At 32.5% G+C, this 20,489-nt stretch overlaps 1 protein-coding gene across 2 annotated transcripts in view; it reads right to left on the reverse strand.

Annotated features, from left to right (window-relative positions):
* Positions 1-5,215: 5,215 nt before the first annotated feature.
* LOC141817237 (glutamine-dependent NAD(+) synthetase) overlaps positions 5,216-20,489 on the reverse strand; it is a 34,534-nt gene continuing 19,260 nt past the window's right edge. The window contains exons 6-14 of one of the 2 annotated variants that reach the window (XM_074704908.1): positions 18,037-18,171; positions 15,618-15,786; positions 14,156-14,285; positions 13,795-13,933; positions 13,446-13,622; positions 12,970-13,137; positions 8,480-8,575; positions 5,697-5,825; positions 5,216-5,616 (exon numbers count right to left, since the gene is read on the reverse strand). In XM_074704908.1, coding sequence (XP_074561009.1) covers positions 5,395-5,616; positions 5,697-5,825; positions 8,480-8,575; positions 12,970-13,137; positions 13,446-13,622; positions 13,795-13,933; positions 14,156-14,285; positions 15,618-15,786; positions 18,037-18,171 — 1,365 coding nt within the window. In that variant the 3' untranslated portion in view covers positions 5,216-5,394. Of the gene's footprint in view, positions 5,617-5,696; positions 5,826-8,479; positions 8,576-12,969; positions 13,138-13,445; positions 13,623-13,794; positions 13,934-14,155; positions 14,295-15,617; positions 15,787-18,036; positions 18,172-20,489 lie in introns of both variants that reach the window. The other variant, XM_074704907.1, reaches the window with a different exon arrangement.

Raw genomic sequence — 20,489 nt, forward strand, 5'->3', positions numbered from 1 at the left:
AGATGTAGAATTCAATAACTAGATCCAATAGAGTATGTGACAACAAATTTGTACAAGAAGTTAGAAATTCCATCAAAAACAGATAGAATGGTGCCAAGACCTTGCTGCTGGAAAGGGTTTTAGAGAAACTAGTAAGTTTCAAGGGTTGCTGAAAATAAGAAGTTGCTGATGTTTAAATCCTTAGATTTCTGAATTGGTGGTGTTGTGCTGTTAGGGAGGTCTAAGCAACAAGATGGTGGTGTTGGAACCATCATGCAATCGAACTTAAATTTTGATATTGACAAAAGGTTAAAGTTAAAATTACTTGCGATCTGATATGTTTATCAAGTTTACATGAAGTTCTAGTTGAGACTAGGTAAGGATATCCTAGTCGATGGGACTAGACAAGGAAATCCTAGTCGGAGAGACTAGACAGGAAGATTTGGCAAATCGAGGACATCAGACAGGAAGTGGTTCTTTTTCCCTGGTAAATAACTAGTGGGGCAAGTGCACTTAACTTAATTAACTTAGTAAAAACTGCTATATTCTGATAGTCGGCTAGTAATAAAAGTTAAACATTTTAACAAGAATAATTTACTAGATGATTTATTTTTAATTATTATTTTTAAATTCAAGTATTTTTTTTGTTTCAAAAAAAAACATAGTTGGATTCTATAATTTTTTTTTAGCATTTCAAATAATGCATGCTTGGATTTATTCTTTTCTAAATGGAAAAGTTTAAGATAAAATTAAATATTTTTAAAATTCATGTCAAATGCTACATATTTTCAAGATCAAATATTTTTTCAAGCATAAAGAAAATATTTTTTTCAAAAAAAATTAAGATTTTTTTACATAAAATATTGTTGAGTCTTTCACACATTTAAAAGTATTTTTTTTTTAAATTCCCTCCTCTTCAAAAAAAAACTTTAGAAAATATTTGCTAATATTTTTTTATAAATTGATAAAGGGGGGAAAATAAGAAAAAGTTAAGCAACATATGCATTAGTTAAGGGGCAGGTAACTTTAAGGGGAGGAAAGAAAAAAGTGTCTTGCTAAGTTTATCCTTTTACACTCAACAAGTTTTTTCTTCTACACTCAACAATTATTTGCACTTAAATTGTTGAGTGTTATTGTTACTCATTTTCCAAATGCTATACATTATACTTAACTTTAACCTAATTGCAATAATCAAAAAGAGAGAGATTGTTGGTGTTGGAAGCACCATGTGATCAAACTTAAGTTTGGATATTGACAAAGGGTCAAAGTTAAGGTTACTTGTGATCTAATATGTTTATCAAGTTTGCAGGCAGTCCTAGTTGAGACTAGTCAAGGAAATCCTAGTTGAAACTAAACAAGGAAGTCATGGTCGGTGGGACTAAGTAAAGAAGTCCTGGTCGGAGGGACTAGGTACGAAGACTTGACAAATCGAGGATATCGAATAGGAAGCTCTGGGATCAAGGACACCAGGTAAGAAGCGCTAGGGGTCCAGGACACCAAGCGAAATTCTAAACGAGGTCGAGGACCGAAGTTCTAGCAGAAGTCCCAAGGGTCAAGATCAACTGAGCAAAAATTCAAACAGGTCAAGTAGATGAAGGTTTGACATCAAGTAAACTCCCGAGCGGAGTAGTGAGGATGCTCTCGGAAAGAGAGCAATAGCAGTCGGTCAAACTTGAGGTTTCACAGGAGATTGAAAGTTGAGACCGGACGACTGAAAAATTGTCGATCATACACATTGTCTATTGTGCGGACATCTGGAGAATATTCGGGTGCCTAGATGCAGCATCGGGTGCCCGATATTCTCCAGGCACCCGAAAAAATAATTTTCAACTAACAGGCTGAGTCGACACGCATGAAGCCATCGATACACATCAGCTTCTAGGCACCCGAAAGGAATCCAGGCGTCCGAAAAGGGATAAAGTTCAACATGGATAAAGTTTTGGCCAGACGCTACCACGTTAGCATTCCAAGCTCCTGAAAATGGATAACTCATCGAAGATGCGGATCGGATTAGCCTCATTAGAGGCACTCGAAATTGGATCTAAGCGCCCGGATCACCCTATAAAAGTAGGATTTGACTAGATCTGAAAAAGAACTCCTTCTTCGATCATTCAAGTGCTCCTCTATAAATCCAAGTCTCAGAGACGATGTACTCAAGCTTCAACAATGCAACGACATTGTGAAATCGTTACGAGCTCAAACAAGCCTAGCCTCTGATAATGCTTTGTTAGTTATTATTTTACCTTTTTACGTTTATTTTTGTGCAGTTTATTCTCTAAGGGTCGGTAGGTTTGTTAGGGAACTCTACTATTGTAAAGAAACAAACCTTCTTCTCGTTCGAGAAAAAGGTGAATAGTGATTGCCCAACGTAAACAGTCAAACTAACTGCGGACTTGAGAGTAGTAGCCATGCATGCGACTGTGAACCAAATAAAAATAATCGTGTTTTTGATGTGTTGTTTATTTTCGCTACAATGACTTTAAATTCGAACAATTTCTAAATGCGTACGAAGCTCACTAGTCATCCCTCTAGCGCTTTCTCAATCCAACACAAGATAGTTGTGTCTACCTCCTCAGTTTTTTGCAAGTAGTACAGTTCTAAGTTGTGACAAATTGCAAGTGAAGCAAAGCATTGTATGCTAGGATATATCAAAATATCAGCGTGCTGTTGAAAAAATTGAGAAAAGCTTAAAGAAGGGATCTATTGGGTTACTGCAGGATTTAGTTTGATTCTTAATCTATTAAACTCTTGAGGTAGCTCTCTCTGATCATTGAAGAATTAAAGTAAAGTTCTTGCTTTCTTAGTGAAAAATGGTGTTTTTCTTTCTCACGTCCCCAATGATTTGAAATCTGGAGTTTCATGGATCTAAATTTTGAGCAACTATTTCCTTGTATCAGATTTCTGGAGTTGGAAATATAGGAGCATTACATAAAACAAAAGGCAAAAAATAAGAAGAAACTGTTGTATGTCTAGTTAAACTGCAGTTTCTGATTAGTGACGACCTCAAAAGAAATTTCTATCTTTCAATTGCCATTTGGTGTTCTATTCTCCCAAAGTTCCTTATGATGAAAAACCTATAGATTCCCAGAAGATGATTTCTAAAACTAAGTCCAAGAAACTTAAATCTACTACTATTAAGAAGGTTGAGTTGTGTTACAACTTGAAGATGATGCGGGTGTTAGCAACTTACTAAAAATTGAATTCCTAATTCCTAGAATTCAGAAGCAATTTATCTAAGTCCATGTGCCAGATCTTATTGAAGCTTCTTGCCAGCAAGAACTTCAAAGATTAGTTCCATCTTGGAAGTTTCTTAACTGATGTTGAAAGCTACAGAAGAAAAAAAACTTGACAAAGATCTACAGGGGTGATGTAGAATCTGTAAACTTCAGAAACTATAAATTGATATCTAAATCTAGAGCATTAGTTCATTAACTCTGAACTCTAAAATAATAGAGGAGCTGATCAAACTTAATTATATAACTACATTGAAGCTGAATTCTGAATTTTGGAAATACACAGCTTCTCAACAATTCAGAATCAGGAATGACACAAATCTGAACAATAACAAAATTGTACTGATTTTGTTGAATTTCTGAGACCTCTTTGAAACAAATATTCTTGATCTATATGTGTGCCAAATTGGGAGGATGTTTTCAAGCTAAGTGGAGGGCTTATCTGGATATGAAGTTGATTACTGGATTGTTGCAAACAGGTAAGAGCTGCAGATAAAAAACCCTGCAGAGAAGACCCTAGAATTGATGTATCAACTTGGTCTATTGCGTGCCAAATTCTATGGAAATCTCTGACCAAAGATAACCTCAAGAGAAGCTCTTACCATTGCAGTGCTAAATGGAATTATATCCTCTATAAGAGCCTTCATGATTCAGGCCTGAACTAATTTAATATTGCAATTCTGAAACTGGAATTTGAAGCAACAAAAGTTTAGAAATCAGTTTCATTTCTGAAATTCTTTGGCAAGGTTTATGAATCTGTTTTCTGAGTTTTTTAATTGTACTAGTTCCTTACACTGAAATTTAAATCTGAACTCTGAAATACTAAAATAATTCATTAAGTTTATGCTGAACTTGTTTTTCTAAATTCTAAAATACAGAAAGTTGCTTGTCAAGAACTAAATTTGAGACTGAATTGCCCAAGGATCAGTTATCAATAGAAGTGTGAAACAAATTGGATTCAATAAGATTATCCTCATGTAATATGATGTTGGTGCAGGGCGAGAATCGAATTTATGTTTTGATGTTGACAAAGGTTTAAGGTTAAGTCTTGTTTGTGGACTGATTAGTTGATCTAAGTATGCAAGTAGCACAACAGGAAAGTTCTAATTAAGTCTAGGCAAGGATGTTCTGGTTGGAGGAACTAGGTGGAAGTCTCGGTAATTTGAGGACATCGGATAGAAAAGCCTTGGGGTTGAGAACGCCAAGCAAGAAGCCCTAGGAGTCAAAGACACCAAGCAGAAGTCTAGACAATGTATGTTATATTTGAGAAGTGTTTTAAGATAATTGTCTTATAGATGTACTATTTACTAGATATATACAAATTCACTATTTGAGTGCACATTCTCTATATGTTTGATTGGATTTTAAACTCATTTATTAAATGTCCGTAATACGATTCATAACATGAGAGAATTTATGATTGAATCATAACTAGTGAGTATCTTTACATGTGCAATTATGAATATATTAAAATTATTCCTAATCAATAAATTGATGAACACAGATATCATCGATTTTATTGAAACTAACACGTTTTAAACTCCTTAATTTACCAAGTAGTTGTTATACTGACTGGAGACATTGGATGTTGAAAATTAAACATGAATACTAATTAAAAATAACTAATTTATTAAAATGACCTGCTATGAGACTAATTCTCACAACTTTTATTAAATGAAATATATTAAGCTTAGTGCTAGAGATATAGCTAGTCATTAATGTCACAACTTTTAAAAAAATCATGAAGATTTTACATGTATCAGATTGTTGGGAAAAATATGCATCATATTTTATTATAGCTGTAATTGTTCAAGATGTATTAACAATTCCTATATCTATAGAAAAGTTTTGTGAAAGATTGTATTCAAACAAGGGATAGGATAACTCATTCAGATAACTTTTGATTAGAATAATTGATGCGACTGTGAAAAGCAAAATAACAATAATAATAACAATGAGTTAAGAATTTTTTATTTTAGTTATATTTATTTATTGATTTCCAGAAACACAACAAAATGTTGAATGTCGACGAAAATGAATCAGATAGCAATCGAGACACTTACAACTTCATTATAAGATTATTAGGGGACTTTTTTTTTTTTTTTCAAATCCCTGTAATCTATAAATACTTTATTTCATCAGCAGAAAAGCTGATTTACTAATATTTATCATATTTCTTTTCCTAAATGCCAGCATTTGGATTGCTAGATCCGGCTGCCACTACTCCTGTACCACTGCCACTAGTAGACTTGGTATCCAGATCTTCTCGTCCTTCGGGGAAACTAGCTGCTCTTTGATCAGACACTTCTTGTACAAGTTCATCAATCTTCCGAAATTGATACGGCCAGCTTGAGTTGTACAAGAATTGGCGAAGATCAAATCTGTTGTCTTCAGGAGAATAGCTCTACACAACATTGACATAAGATTAAAATATGTGATAGCTGAGGTGAGATTGAATAATAAAAACTCCCAGAGTAAAATCACCTCGGCATGGTAAGAAGGTGTCAAGACAGTCATCTTATGGCGATTAATTGAGTAATACTTGAAAAAGTGTTTCACTTTCTCGGCCACCTCTGATGGAGTTAATTTACCACACCACTTGTGACACAGATTCTGCAACGTGAGAAGATTATACAGAAATGAGATAGATCATATATATTGATTCAAATACTGAAATACACACGCTTCTGTCCACCTTTCTGTTTGACAACACAGATCAAGATATGTATCAATTCAGAAGTAAAAAAGGTTATATCATCATCTTCATTCATCTTTACTTTGTAAATAATCTCCGTTATACATCTAGCTTCTCCATATACTTCCCCTACGCATTCTAATCTCCTGCACTAATTAGTTATTCAGTTGAAGGTATATCTAGATACTGATATCTGAATTTTCCCAAGCCATTTGATGATTGAACAACTGTTCTATATGAGGCCACAAGTGTTATAAAAAATTAAAAAAAAAACAACGTTGTGCCATATTAATCTATTAATTCTAGTTGGACTGACATACCCTTCATTCATTGTTTTTATACAAGGGTGTGCATTTTGGACTCACAAGCCTGGAATGGTTTCAAAAAATCACACTAGTTTTTATGATTTTCAAAAAAATACTCTGTGATTGACCAGTTTTTAAGGCCACCTTATCCGATTTGTTGGCCAAACCAACTCGAAAAGCAACTTGGTTCCAGTTTTTTCAAGTTTGGGTTGGTTCAGTTTCTATAACTATGATCAAAATGGCCCTTGACTAATTGACTAAGAGTCAACTGTATTAATACAAACTTTCATTTCGAGTCAAACTTAAGAAGTCATCAGTCTGATTTGTTGAGCTGACCTTATGCCAACTTATGTTTTGTTTTTCAATATCCGGTGTTCACTCATTAGACATCATTGAGATAGGCACCACTTACCTCTATGATTGATAAAGGTGTCCTCCAATGCATCCAAGCAACTTTGTATTATTTGATTGAGGCTCAAGAGTGATTACGTAAATGGCAAGTTTGATAGAGATTACAATCATGTAACATTTACCATCTATACTAACCTTACAATCATGTACCAATTAGTGTGGGAGAATTGGAATTCATTGCATAATATTAAGTATCGTAAATTCTTCATTTCCATCTCTCTTCAATAGTTCATCTAACAGGTTAACATTGTATTCATTGTCCTGATCTTCATAGTCTTCCTCATTTTCAAGCTTTATATTTAAAAACGATGTAAAATTTATGATTCTATGTGACCATTGGTAGAATGCAAATAGTGAATGTTTCATCAGGATTTGGTGGGTTAGGCATATTGTAGTATCCACCTAGGAAAAGCAATGGAAGGTCAATTCACTATAGAGGTGACCTTACAGGATTCTAAATTGGCAGAGTTACACACCTAAATAAAGAAACTTATGGTATTGCTCCTTTATACAACCTCATGACAAGATTCTATCAAATAAGGCAACAAAATTTGTTCGATCTGTTTGAATTTCTGACTTAAGTTTGTTTATAAAACCATTCAAGGGTGGGTTAATCTAAGTTCTTTTCTTATGTCACAACTTGTTTAATTCCAAAAAGTGATTTGGTATAATGATACACTTATCAACAACTGCTTTAGATCTACCAGTGTGCATAGTTCATCCTTAAAACATAAGTTCACCACTAAAATAATTTCCAATGATTATCCATAGCCATAAATCACCTATTTAATATTGGTTCCCCCATAACCCAATTCCTCAAATTCCCCAAGACAAAGGATTCATCTATCCTGAATACTTCTTCCAAGGGGTGACAAAAGTTGACGTGACCTATTTGCACAATATGATCCGACCACAATGAGGGAGACAACCAATTTATAATCCGCCAATTGGAATTGCCACCTCACAACACTTCTATCCAAGTAGGCACATTGGTTCTCCTTGAAGCACCATAGGAAGTAATTGATTTTTTCCTTTAATACAGACCATCATGGCATCACCACGACATGTAATCTCATGTGGGGCCTCTTCTTGTAACCAGTGTTGGTAAGGGAAAGTGTCCAAATTAGGAGATGAAGCTTCCAAGAAACCACCTTTAATTAGGGTGGGGCCCTACTAAAAACAAGGTAAAACAACTTTTTAAGAAAATAAATGGTCCAATGAGAAAACTCTAACTGTTTACAAGAGAGGTGAGATCCATTACAAGTGATACAAATGCAAAAACCATTGTAAACTTTAAAGACAAGCTTAGATGTATAAGTTAGATTATATTGTAGAAATTTTAAAGAATTTGTTGTAAACTATTTGGTTGACAAATGGAAAATGTAGCACAAACATTAAATTTAAGTCTATTGCTTGAATATCATAACAAGAATACAAACCTACCTAGAATAAGTTAACAGATATCACAAAACAAGTAGAAACCTCTAATTTCGTTGGTCGGTTAGATTTTTCTTGTTTGGTTGGCTGACTTGGAAACTTAACTCTAGATGGAATTGTTATGTAGTAGAAAACACACAAATCAATGAAAAAAGCCTTTGTATTTCCTCTTGCACTCACCCACAGCTAAAAGTGGTAGGAATAAGTCAAGCACAAAAGCCTTTGTAGTTATAATCGATTTGACTCTAGCAACTTGAATAATTTATTTCAAAGCATAGTAACACACTTGAAATTTAAAAATTGATTTCAAAATGACCAGAAACAATAAAGCTACATCATCATCATCACAGAACATTTTATCTATGGCAGATGCTGGGTTCAAATTAAATGGCAATTAAAGAAGCTTTTTTGAAAATCACCTGGAACATTGACATAGGACCACAACGGAAAATTTTCCTGAGTCTCCCATAAATTGATAATTCCTCATAGGTCATTCCCATATCAATTTCATCAAGCTAGTCACATAGATACAAAATCTCAGCAAGTATAATATTTTTACAAAAAAAAAATCTTTAGAAAAAGGCCAAGATATAATATTAATGCAGTGATAGCAAAATATGTAAAAGGAGGTAGAAGCTGGATGGATGTCATGGTAGAATTGGACAATACTCACCTTGGCAAATATGTTATGACAGAAAAAAAAACCTTACAATCAGCTAAATAGATCCATTCTCCAATGTATACATTAGAAATTTAAAGCTCTAGTTTAATTGGAGAAAGTGATATTAAGGGAATTTATAAAGTTAGACACTACTCCTAGAATTAAGTGGTGGAAGTTGAAGGATGAGAAACAAAACATATTTAAGGAGAAGGTAGAAGGACAAGTATTAGGTGAAATAGACGGTGACCCTACTACGACATGGGATAAGATGATATCAAAGTTGAAAATAATAGCCAAGAGTATACTCGGCGAGTCAAAGGGGCATGTACCACCAGGTAAAGAATCTTGGTGGTGGAATGAGAAAGTACAAGAAAAAGTGAAGGAAAAACGAATAGCCTATAAGAAATTATATATTTGCAAGAATGAGGAAAATTTAAAAAAATATACATTAGCTAAGAAAGAGGCTAAAAAAGCAGTGAATGAAGCTAAAAATACAACTTTTGAGCAGTTATATCGAAAATTAGATACAAAAGAAGGAGAAAAAGACATTTATAAAATAGCTAAAGTGAGAGAGAGGAAGACAAAAGATGTTAGCCAAATAAGATGTATTAAAGATGAATGCAATAGGGTATTAGTAAATGATGGAGAAATAAAAGAGCGGTGGAAGAGGTATTTTCATCAACTTTTTAATGAAGGTGTAGGTGATCAGCTTAATTTAGGTAATTTAAGCAGGTCAAATGAGTATAGAAATTTAAATTTTTACCGTAGAATTCAAATTTCAGAAGTAGAACAAGCTTTAAATGGAATGAAAAATGGAAAAACCGTTGGACCAGATGATATTCCGATAGAGGTATGGAAGTGCCTAGGGAAACAAGGTATTGAATGGCTTACAAAATTATTTAACATGATATTGAAATCAAAGAAAATGCCGGATCAATGGAGAGTAAGTACTTTAATTCCCTTATATAAGAATAAGGGAGACGTACAAAATTGTGCAAATTATAGGGGCATTAAATTAATGAGTCATACTATGAAACTTTGGGAAAAAGTAATAGAAAAACGATTAAGGAAAGAGACTATGGTCACCGAAAATCAATTTGGGTTTATGCCTGGTAGGTCGACAACAGAAGCTATACATCTTCTCAGGCAACTAATTGAAAAGTATCGGGAGCAAAAGCAAGATCTACATATGGTATTTGTTGATTTAGAAAAAGCTTATGATAGAGTTCCAAGGAAAATTATATGGAGAATTCTAGAAAAGAGAGGTGTTAGTGTAGTATATATTGACCTAATTAAGGATATGTATGAGGAAGTAACAACTAGAGTGAAGACTTCAGGCGGATTGACTGAAGCATTTCCAATAAAAATAGGGTTGCATCAAGGGTCAGCTCTAAGTCCTTATCTTTTTACACTAATCCTAGATGAACTTACTGGACACATTCAAGATACCGTACCGTGGTGTATGTTATTTGCAGATGATATTGTATTGGTAGATGAGACACGTGAGGGAGTAAATGCTAAATTAGAATCTTGGCGAGAAACACTAGAAGAGAAAGGTTTTAGGCTTAGTAGAGTAAAGACAGAATATATGAAATTTAAATTTAGCAATATTGAACGTAATGAGACAAGTATTAAACTAGGAGATGATGAGTTGTCTGGAACTGAGAGTTTTAAATATTTAGGATCATTTTTGCAAGCTGATGGAGGGATAGAGAGAGATGTCTTACATAGAATACAAACAGGATGGTTGAAGTGGAGGAGGGCATCAGGTGTTTTATGTGATCGTAAAGTGCCTCTAAAACTTAAAGGAAAGTTCTATAAAACGGCAATTAGACCTGCCATGTTATATGGCGCTGAATGTTGGGCTATGACTCGAGCACATGAGCAAAAGATGAGAGTTGCGGAGATGAGGATGTTAAGATGGATGTGTGGACATACGAAGATGGACAGAATAAGAAATGAGAGCATTAGAGAGAAAGTGGGAGTTGCATCTATTGAGGAAAAACTCCGTGAGACACGTTTAAGGTGGTACGGACATGTACTTAGACGACCGACAAATGCTCCAGTTAGGCGGTGTGAAAATATGACAAATACGCACATTAAACGAGGACGTGGTAGACCAAAAAAGACTTGGTTAGCAACAATAAAACAAGATAAAATTTATTTAAATTTAGATGATGATATAATAGGAGATAGAGCTCAATGGCGTAGAAGGATCCATATAGCCGACCCCACTTAGTGGGATAAGGCTTGGTTGTTGTTGTTGTTGTTGTAGATAACTGAACTTATTATTAACCTCGACTTAACTATTTGGGGCTCGTGGTTGCACCAGATAAGTTAATGGATGAATTTCCCTATCTAACCTATGATTAATTAATGAGTGAATTCCCACATCTAGCTAAGTTGTTAATGAAACCTGTTTGATTCATTAACTATTCATACCAAACCGCTAGCCGTAGAAACTTTAGCCACAGTTAATAGTAGCTCAACCAACTAAGTTTGTAAAAGTTGAGTTTGGCGTTGGATTTGTATTTGAAATGTGCATTTAAAAAATGCACTGTTCCAAAGTGCATTCTATGTAAGTTCTTAGTTTTTGGTAACCTACATTTTGAAATTGCTTTGGAAATTAATTTTGTACCTTAAAGTGTTTGATGAAAGTTAAATGGAATATGATGCAATATGATTTCATGTCAGTAAATATTACGATTATTGTAAGAATAAAATCTTATAATTACAGTTCAAATAGTATTTTTATTAGTATGAAATAAGATATAAGTTTTGTGTTATAAATATTTTACAATATAAATATCCATTATGATAATTTATTATTTTTTATGTTATTTATATATCCATATAATGACCTATATCATACTTAAATGCAACAAATAACTTCTTGGATAGTGACAATATTATTTTAAAATTTATAATGATTCTAGTTTAATTATTTATGTAATACATAGATAATTTCATAACATGAAAATAGCATTGATTGTTGAACGAAATAATCATTTTATTAATTATTAATATAATATTTTAATAATTTAATCAATGTAATTTTAATTAACATATAAAGCATTTTATGTTATATAATTAGTAATTTCGTTGTTAAATATTAAATTACATGAAAAAAGTTAGGTTTAATTTTACTTCATTATTTAGTCTAATTGATAAGGGAACCTTGGCACAACGATAAAATTGTTGTCATGTGACCTTAAGGTCATGGGTTCGAGTCGCGAAAATAGTCTCTTGCAAAATGCAAGATAAGGCTGCATACAATAGATCCAATGTGGTATGACCCTTCCCCAGAACCCCACATTAGCAAGAGTTTCGTGCATCGAGTTACCCTTTATTTAGTCTAATGAATGATTGAAATAATTTAATTACTTAAAATAATATTTTGACAATTATTTTATACTAGCAAATACATAATAATTTGATTAGATTATTGAAATATTTAAAAATATTTCTTATTTAATTAGTATCCTTTGCATATTTTTAGCAATAAAAGAGTTTATATTGTATAATTTGATTTTGATGAACAAAAATACATTTTTAATATATTTTAAAATTTTTATTCATAGAATATAATTGACTAATTATCAATGCATAAATAGTAATTTATATGTTGTAATTTATTTTTTAATGAATACTGATTCAATACCAAATTTTAAAATTTTAATATATTTCATAAGATAGTACAAATTATATTTATGTCACTGTAATATTTAATATTAATAATTATTTGTTAATATTCAAGAATTTTTTTATTATTGGAATTAATTTTTAAAATTTATTTAAGAACTACTTTGCTAAAGCAGCTTCAATACTATCTTCTCATTTGCAATAATAAGTTCGCCAAATAATATGTTTGTCGTCCAAGGTTCTTGGGCGTCGTAGCACCTAGCCAGCCAAACCCTTTATGGTTGGCAACTTTCCACATACTAAATAGGATATTCGAAGAATCACATAAAATAATATGGGATTAGAAATGTTTATATGCATGCTAATTTTTCCATCAGAAAAAAGAACCTGACAGTTGTGGCTTTGCTAATACTAAAATATATGTTAATATCTACTATGCAAGCACTTCCATCATTTGACACTAGTAGGAAAAAAATACTGTAAAGTAAAAACTAACTAATAGCAAGAATAAGGAGCAAAGTACTTTTAGAAAAAACAGATACTTATACAGACTGAATGGCAAATAGAAATAAACTAATAGATCAGTCAATGAATAGAAATTTATACCTGGTTGTAGTCAGACCTAATTGGCTCAAGCTCTGCAGTTGGAGGTGCTGCTTCAACCTCTGCCAAAGAAGCATAGTGAAGATGTATGGAAGCCCAACGTAGAAAAGACCGGAGGTCCTGCTTGCTTACACTCCCAATGGGATTTATGTCTGCAGAACTGCAATCATACTACAAAAAGATTGCAGTATTAATCATACTATTCTTCAATAAAAAAAAAAAATCATGAGCTCAACAAGCCAAATTAACAAATTAGAGGAGAAGTAAATAAGTCCTGCAGGAAATTCATGATATCCTTTAGCTAAAGCATGACTCCTTTTCACATTAGGAAAATTTGTTGAACGTTGATCATGTTTATTAAATTTTCATAAAATTTACAATGTAGGGTGGAATCTCATGGTTCTTTAATACTTAAGTTGTCCTCCACCAAGTTTAGCTGAGACAAAAACAGGTTTCCTTTAACAAGAAAAGCTTTTTACCTTGGTCAAATAGCCACGTAATCCTTCATCCACATTTGAGCTGCCTAATACAAGAAAAAACCCAGGTTTACTATGAACCCATGGCATAAGAGAAGCTAGCATAAATGCAAGCACCATTCTAACTCGAGCTTGAATATTTTGCAGCGCTAGGTTCTCTGTATTAGATCCTCCATCAACCTACACACCAAAAAAGTATAAAATTTGTAGTCATTGAGAATTCCAAGTTCTCTGAAGTAAATAGTACATCATAAGAGTCAGCCACATGCAGATTACTCCAATTTGAGAATGCCAAAACAAAACAATAATGTAAATAAGTGAATGATTGGAGAACTAACTTGATAACAGTTACCTTGTAACGAGGGCACTTCCCTGTCAGAGTTTGGAACAGAGAGAGTAATGCAGAAATAACACCATCGATATCGACGTTTAGATGCCAAGAGCCAATCTCATCTGCCAGCATCTTAGCACGAGACCTGGTTACTTCAGAACTGCAAAATAGTTAAAAACAAAATTCGAGCAGCTACTATTAGTCACAATATCAAAAGATAAACTCATCCTCAAAAAATCAAAACTGAAAGTAGTTCATGTTGACAGTTATCCAACTTGAGAAATTAAAGGCAAGACTAAGAACCAATAGTACAATTATGTATCAGCAAAGAAACCAGAATTTTTGCACTAAATAAGAAGGTTTGTGATTTTTGTAAGGGTACCTGTTTTCAGATCCCATATAAACAGTGTAAAATATCCTTTTTGCAAACTCTTTGCTGTCCGTTGGAATCTCACCGTTCTTATAAAGGCCAATCCTTAATGCATCAGCTTTTACCTGTTCATCTCCATCCTCTTGAATATCTGCAAAATATGGGTTATCCAATAACCAAAATTCTGAATAGTATTGAATTGATCAAGGATGCAGGTAAGCTTCTCAAACTTGCTAATTCGCTTGCATACCGGAAATTAGATAGTTTGAAAAAACACTATGTTTGGGAGAGAAGTTACGACAATACTCAACATTGTCTTGCTCATGAAATAGAAGGTGGATAAACAATCTCAATATCCTGGAATGGGCAATCAAATCAATCTCCTGATTGGTTGATGCATCCTAGAAGCCACAAGTGATATCAATTCGAGAAATGACACTTTGAACTCCAGAGTTTTGCTAATCTTACTTTTCCTATCTGATACTCCCCAGAACAAACCAATCCTATCTTTGACAAAGCTCAACATGCTGGAAAAAGTCATGTTCTATTATTGGTTGGCATGAATGGCATCAGCAATATCTAGAACACTAGGCTTCAATGGCTCTGTTCATTTGAAAGGATGGGCAAGAGAGGGGAAAAAAAAGCTTTCGACAAGGCCCACATACAAAAGATCACTAAATAATTCACATCATATACTCATAAAGATGAAGTAATTAAATTTGTTTTTTTCCTATTGTTTACTACATAGAGTTTGACAATTTTTCTTCTCTTTTAGTTTCTCTCCATTTTTAAGTACTTTTGGAGGAAAAGAAGAGGCCATATATCCCTTCACTATAAGATCCCTCATACTTCCAATTGAACGGAGGAAAAAAACTTAACTAGTTTCCATATTTCCATTTTCCCTATAGTGTAAACATGCTATACATGTTGAAACACTCCAAAGCCAACAGCTGTACCAACAATCTGCTTGTCCTATTGTTATACTAAAGACCATTAGAATACTATTAAGAATGATATAATTCAAACAACCTGGGAAAAATGTAAAATCATAATCTAGCAAAGGTGTTATATGTTGCTAATGAGTTTGACTAAAAGTTCAGCAAATTTCAACATTTAAAGAAACTGTTAATCAGTTCCTAATAAGATGCTTCAGACCAACTCTTTGGAAAATTGTAAACAGATTAATAGATGGGAAATTACTTTTAATCACGACTAAGTGAAATTATATGTTTGGTGGTGACAGGGATGCTCATTGATGGCCAGGTGGATCAGGTTATTTCAAGGGAGATATTGAAAAACATATGAAACTAGCGGTTCTATGAGATGCTCAATGGATAGAGCACAAACTTCTTCCATATCAAGCAGACGATTCAACTATGTAGTAAATTGCAATTGTTTTCATAAACAGCATCTTCCAGTAAAAACACTGACATGAAAAAACCTGAAATAGCATCAACATGAACATAGAACACACCTTTTACTACAAGCTGGGACATACAACCAACAATGGCCGCAACACTTGAACTATCTGCTCCACCAGAAAGAGGAAGTAAGAAGCCGGATGCTCCACTTCTTCGTAAGTAATCCCATAACCAGCAACTAGGACCTAAAGCAATCTCCTCCTCTGGACAATGATACCTCACCTATTAAGACAAACATTTGAAATGTATATATTAAAATAAAGAAATTAATAAACCAACAGGTGTCATGTAACTTATTCGGGAAAAAAAGAACCTATTGGCCAATACATCACTTCAAAGATTAAAGAATATGAATAGGAACTTGTTGAATGAATTTCAAATATCTATTTTGTCTTTGCATTTTTTTTTTTGTGAATCGAAACACAAAAAATTTACTTATTATAATGGTCACCTATTGATTAAACAAATATGCAATTTTAATAATTGCATTTATAATTATATTTTATGTGTAAAAACAACTCCTATAGCTCAAAGTATGCTTTGTTTTACCATTCAATAATTTTAGCTTTTTGACATTAATTAAATTCAAAGTTTCAAAAAGTGTATCTTGGTCATATACAACCAACCTAATGCATAGTACATATGCAATATGTGGAGGTATATATATTAGAATGAAACAAGTTTACATTAATATATAGACAATTAGCGTTGGGAATAAAATAGTTAGTTATTTTAGATAAGGAACTGCATCATTTACACAACAGTGTTCCCTTTAGGCAACTACAAGTGACTTGGCACCAAGGAGGGCAACTTGGCAAGTTGCCAAGTGAGTCTCTATGCGCACTAAGCCAACAATTTGTGTAATGAAAAAGAGAAAAAAAAATGAATTTGTTCATATGATGCTCAAGAATTTAATGTGACCTTATGCGATGAATTTGTTTATAACAAAGATAAATAATTCATATGATTGTGATACGATAGACTAAACTTTTGATGGTAGTCCTTGTAAGCATTTAAAAATCTCAGGTCATACGATTTTTAGCCATAACAATATGGTTTGATAACATGTCATGTTATGTTAAAGGGAAGTTTTACAAAACAATAATTAGACCTATTATGGAATTGAATATTGGATTATGACTCGAGCACACGAGCAGAAGATAAGAGTTGCAAAGATAAGGATGTTAAAGTGAATGAGCAAACATAAAAGGGTAGGATAAAAAATGAGAACATTAAAGAGAAAGTCGATGTTGCATCTATTGAGGAAAAACTCTGAGTCTAAGATAATACGAATATGTACTTAAATGACCAATAAATATTCCAGTTAGACGATGTAAAATTATGACAAATATACATAATAAACGAAGAAGAGAGAAAAAAAATTGATTATCAATGATAAAATAGGATAAAAGTTATTTAAATATAGATGATCATGATATAATAGGGGATAGAGCTCAATGGCTTAAGAGGATCCATATAACTGACCCCACCTAGTGGGATAAGTCTTGGTTGTTGTTGTTGTAACTTGTAAGTATTAAGTTATACTCTTGTCTTGCAAGTGAGAAATATTATAGATATCATTATAAATATTTAATATTTTAATTCTGACAATCATAAAGCCCAGCATATGCTCTCTCACACTGCATGTGTTATGCAGTGGGTTGATCGCATATTAATATAAATATAATATCTAAATTCTGATTATATGTGATCCCACATATGCCCTCTCACACTGCATATGTGAACACCTGTCTCCATCCAACCAATTCAAGATGGTTCATAAGTAGTAGGCATACTACAGTAGAATTTTTATTAGAGTTCAACCACATAAAAGTGCTTATGCTTATTTTAAAAAAAACTATAAAAAATCCCAACTAGTACTCAAGTTTGCAGTAAAGAATTGATAAGTATACACTCATGCCCAAATGATTAACATGATGTTATTAATCATCAAGAGTATTTTGACCAGGTGGCTATATAGTGGTTAATAATTGAAATTTTGCATTGCTGCAACCATGACAAAGTGACACCCTTTTCCACCCTCATCTCAGAGGAGCAATCTTACCATGTCAAAGTTTACCGATCAGAAGTATACAAGAGGATCTAATCAGGAAGACAACAAATAAAAGTTTCACCATTATGCTAGACTATTCTATATCAAATGATCTGATTAAAGGATATTAGAAGAAAGCCTGATGTCATTAAAAGAAAATCAAACGTGAAGGTGCCTAAAATTTGTTTATCAACAAAATTTTCTAATGTAAAACTACAATTGAAGTACTCAATACATACCACTAACAAACAAATTATAGTGTAAAAAAAATTAAAAATACAAGGTAACAAAAGACAACTAGTAGTCATGCACTATATTAACCCAACCAGTATTCAATGGAGGAAGATCAAAATACTAAGAAAAAGAAAGAAAGAAAGAAAAATGCATTGATTTGCAAGTGATTTAAGTCAAGAGCTGACCTCTATTGGCATACTAGGAACAAATCCTAGATTAAATGAATGGCAAAGTCTATATTGTGCCTTAATTGAAGGAACCTCTGCTTGATGACTTGCTTGCTCCATGAAGCTACTTATTGATCCCCGGTAACTAGACACCTGCTTATAGCAAAATGTCAATGAATTTGAAGTACTAATGAATGGATGACGACAAGTGTATCTCTTGTGTAGTATCAAACTCGGTGGATATAGTTATTCTTTCAAGACAACAGAAAACTGAGAAGAACAAAGCTATATCTTTCAGGATAACAGAAAACTGAGAAGAAAAACATTATACAGATTCACAGTAACATCGAGAAAGAGAAACATATAAAAGAGACCATGTGACACAGGTAACACATATTCACATTAGGTATTCATTACAATTATATGATGATATAAAAGTTTATAACTGCAAAGGCTGGTTTATTTGACATGTAAAACAATGTGGAGTGCAACTTGCTATGACAGTATATTAAACTGATTCTTGCAATACTTTGTAATCCTATTTGTTAGTAATTATTTGCAATAAATAGCATTGATAATCTGATGGATTATCATAATAATTTGTTAGTGGAACCAGAAATTATGTAATTCTTGCATCTGATAGGAACTGTATTCATCATTTCATCTTAACGTTTACCTACATACTAAAAATTAACAATGTGGAGTGCAACTTGCAATGTCAGTATCTTCAATTGATTCTTGAAATACTCTGTAATCTTATTTGTTTAGAAATTATTTGAAAAATAGATAGCATTCATAATCTGAAGAATTATCATAATAATTTGTTAGTGGGACCAGAACTTATGTAACTTTCATATTGGATAGGAACTAAATTCATCATTTCATCTTAACTTTTACCTACTTCATACTAAAAATTAGGTTAATTACTAAATATATCACATGCTATTCACATTTTAACAAATTTATCATGTAATTTTAATTTTATCAAAACTATCATATACTTTCAAAATTAATAAGTTCATCATCTATTAATTTTTCATACATCAACTGTTAACTATATGCCACGTCATTATGGCAAGTCATCCAAGTTATCCATGTCAAGTTGTCAATTGCCAAGTCAAAAATCATTACGAGCCCTGTTACTTTATGACAGCTTCTATCTTTGACTTCCCCAATGCTGGACAACAGCTATGGCTCCTTCCCCACCTTTGTCCAGGGTGAGAGCACTCTGGAATTTTAATTACCAGACAGAATGATGTGATTTCATCAAAACAGCCGAGATGAATTATGATGGCTTTGGTCCTTTATCCCCTTCCTATTTGTTTCTTTACTTCAAAAATATGACCCTAGCAATAAGACAGTCTCAATCATCTTGCACGTTGCCAATCCAGAATTTGTGTTATATTTATATACCATTTGTGTCAAAGGTCATTAAAACCAAATATTTAATACTAACATATTGTCAAACAATCTCCATATCAAGAACTAACTATAACATGTTATACTTCATTTGTTATCTGAATATATAGTTTATTATTAATACTAATCCATCGAATTGATATAAATTTATAATATTATAAATATTTAATCCATTTAATTGATATAAATTTATAAACTGCAACAATATAACTTACTAATACTTATAGATATTATTACAATATCTAGATTCGATAGAAGTCGGACAGGTAAAGAAGTTTCTAATATTAATTTTACTTAATATTTAAAGCATACTTAATAAATCAATATATTGATACTAATCCACTTAAATTAATATAATTATATATATAACTTAGTTATAATTTTTAACTTAATTAATATAATTATACTTACTAATATAAACTTATAGGTATAACTTATAACTGATACCTTAATTACCATAAGTTTATAAATAAATTATTAAATTATCCATTACTACTTAATAAGTTAGTGTTAATTAATAAAACTTATTACATAAAATCGATATTATTAGTCATAATGGTATAAGATAAGCTAACATTAACTTACTAATATTGATAATAAGTTATAAACCTAACCTAGACCAACCTTACCATACATTGTGCCATCCATGTTATACATGATCCCTTGTCCTCTCACAACACTGGAAAAGTCACAACTACCAATCTTGTGTGATTGGGAAAAATGAAAGGACTACCTAGCAATGTCTCCACCTTCATTTCCTCAACTTCTTGTTGTTCCTCTTTGTTGCTTGCCAAAGTATAAATATCTTCCTCTATGGTGCTCTCCTCTTTGTTTAGTTCATACTAGATGAGATAAGGTTGGTATCACTTGATACCTTGTTGATTTCAATCAGCATAGGAGATATTACTACAATTCACTTAATACGTCATTCAACTAAAAGTTTACTTTAGTGGATGGATCACTTACAGAGGGCTATTAATCAGGTCTTACTAGATCTCTATCACTTTCTTTTGTCCTATATATGTGCCTACTCTCCGAATTTGTCATTTGCA

Source organism: Curcuma longa, unplaced genomic scaffold (assembly GCF_044706935.1).
Source record: "Curcuma longa cultivar G26 ecotype Majalengka, Jawa Barat unplaced genomic scaffold, ITB_CL_G26_1.1 contig_19768, whole genome shotgun sequence".
NCBI classification, from domain to species: Eukaryota; Viridiplantae; Streptophyta; class Magnoliopsida; order Zingiberales; family Zingiberaceae; genus Curcuma; species Curcuma longa.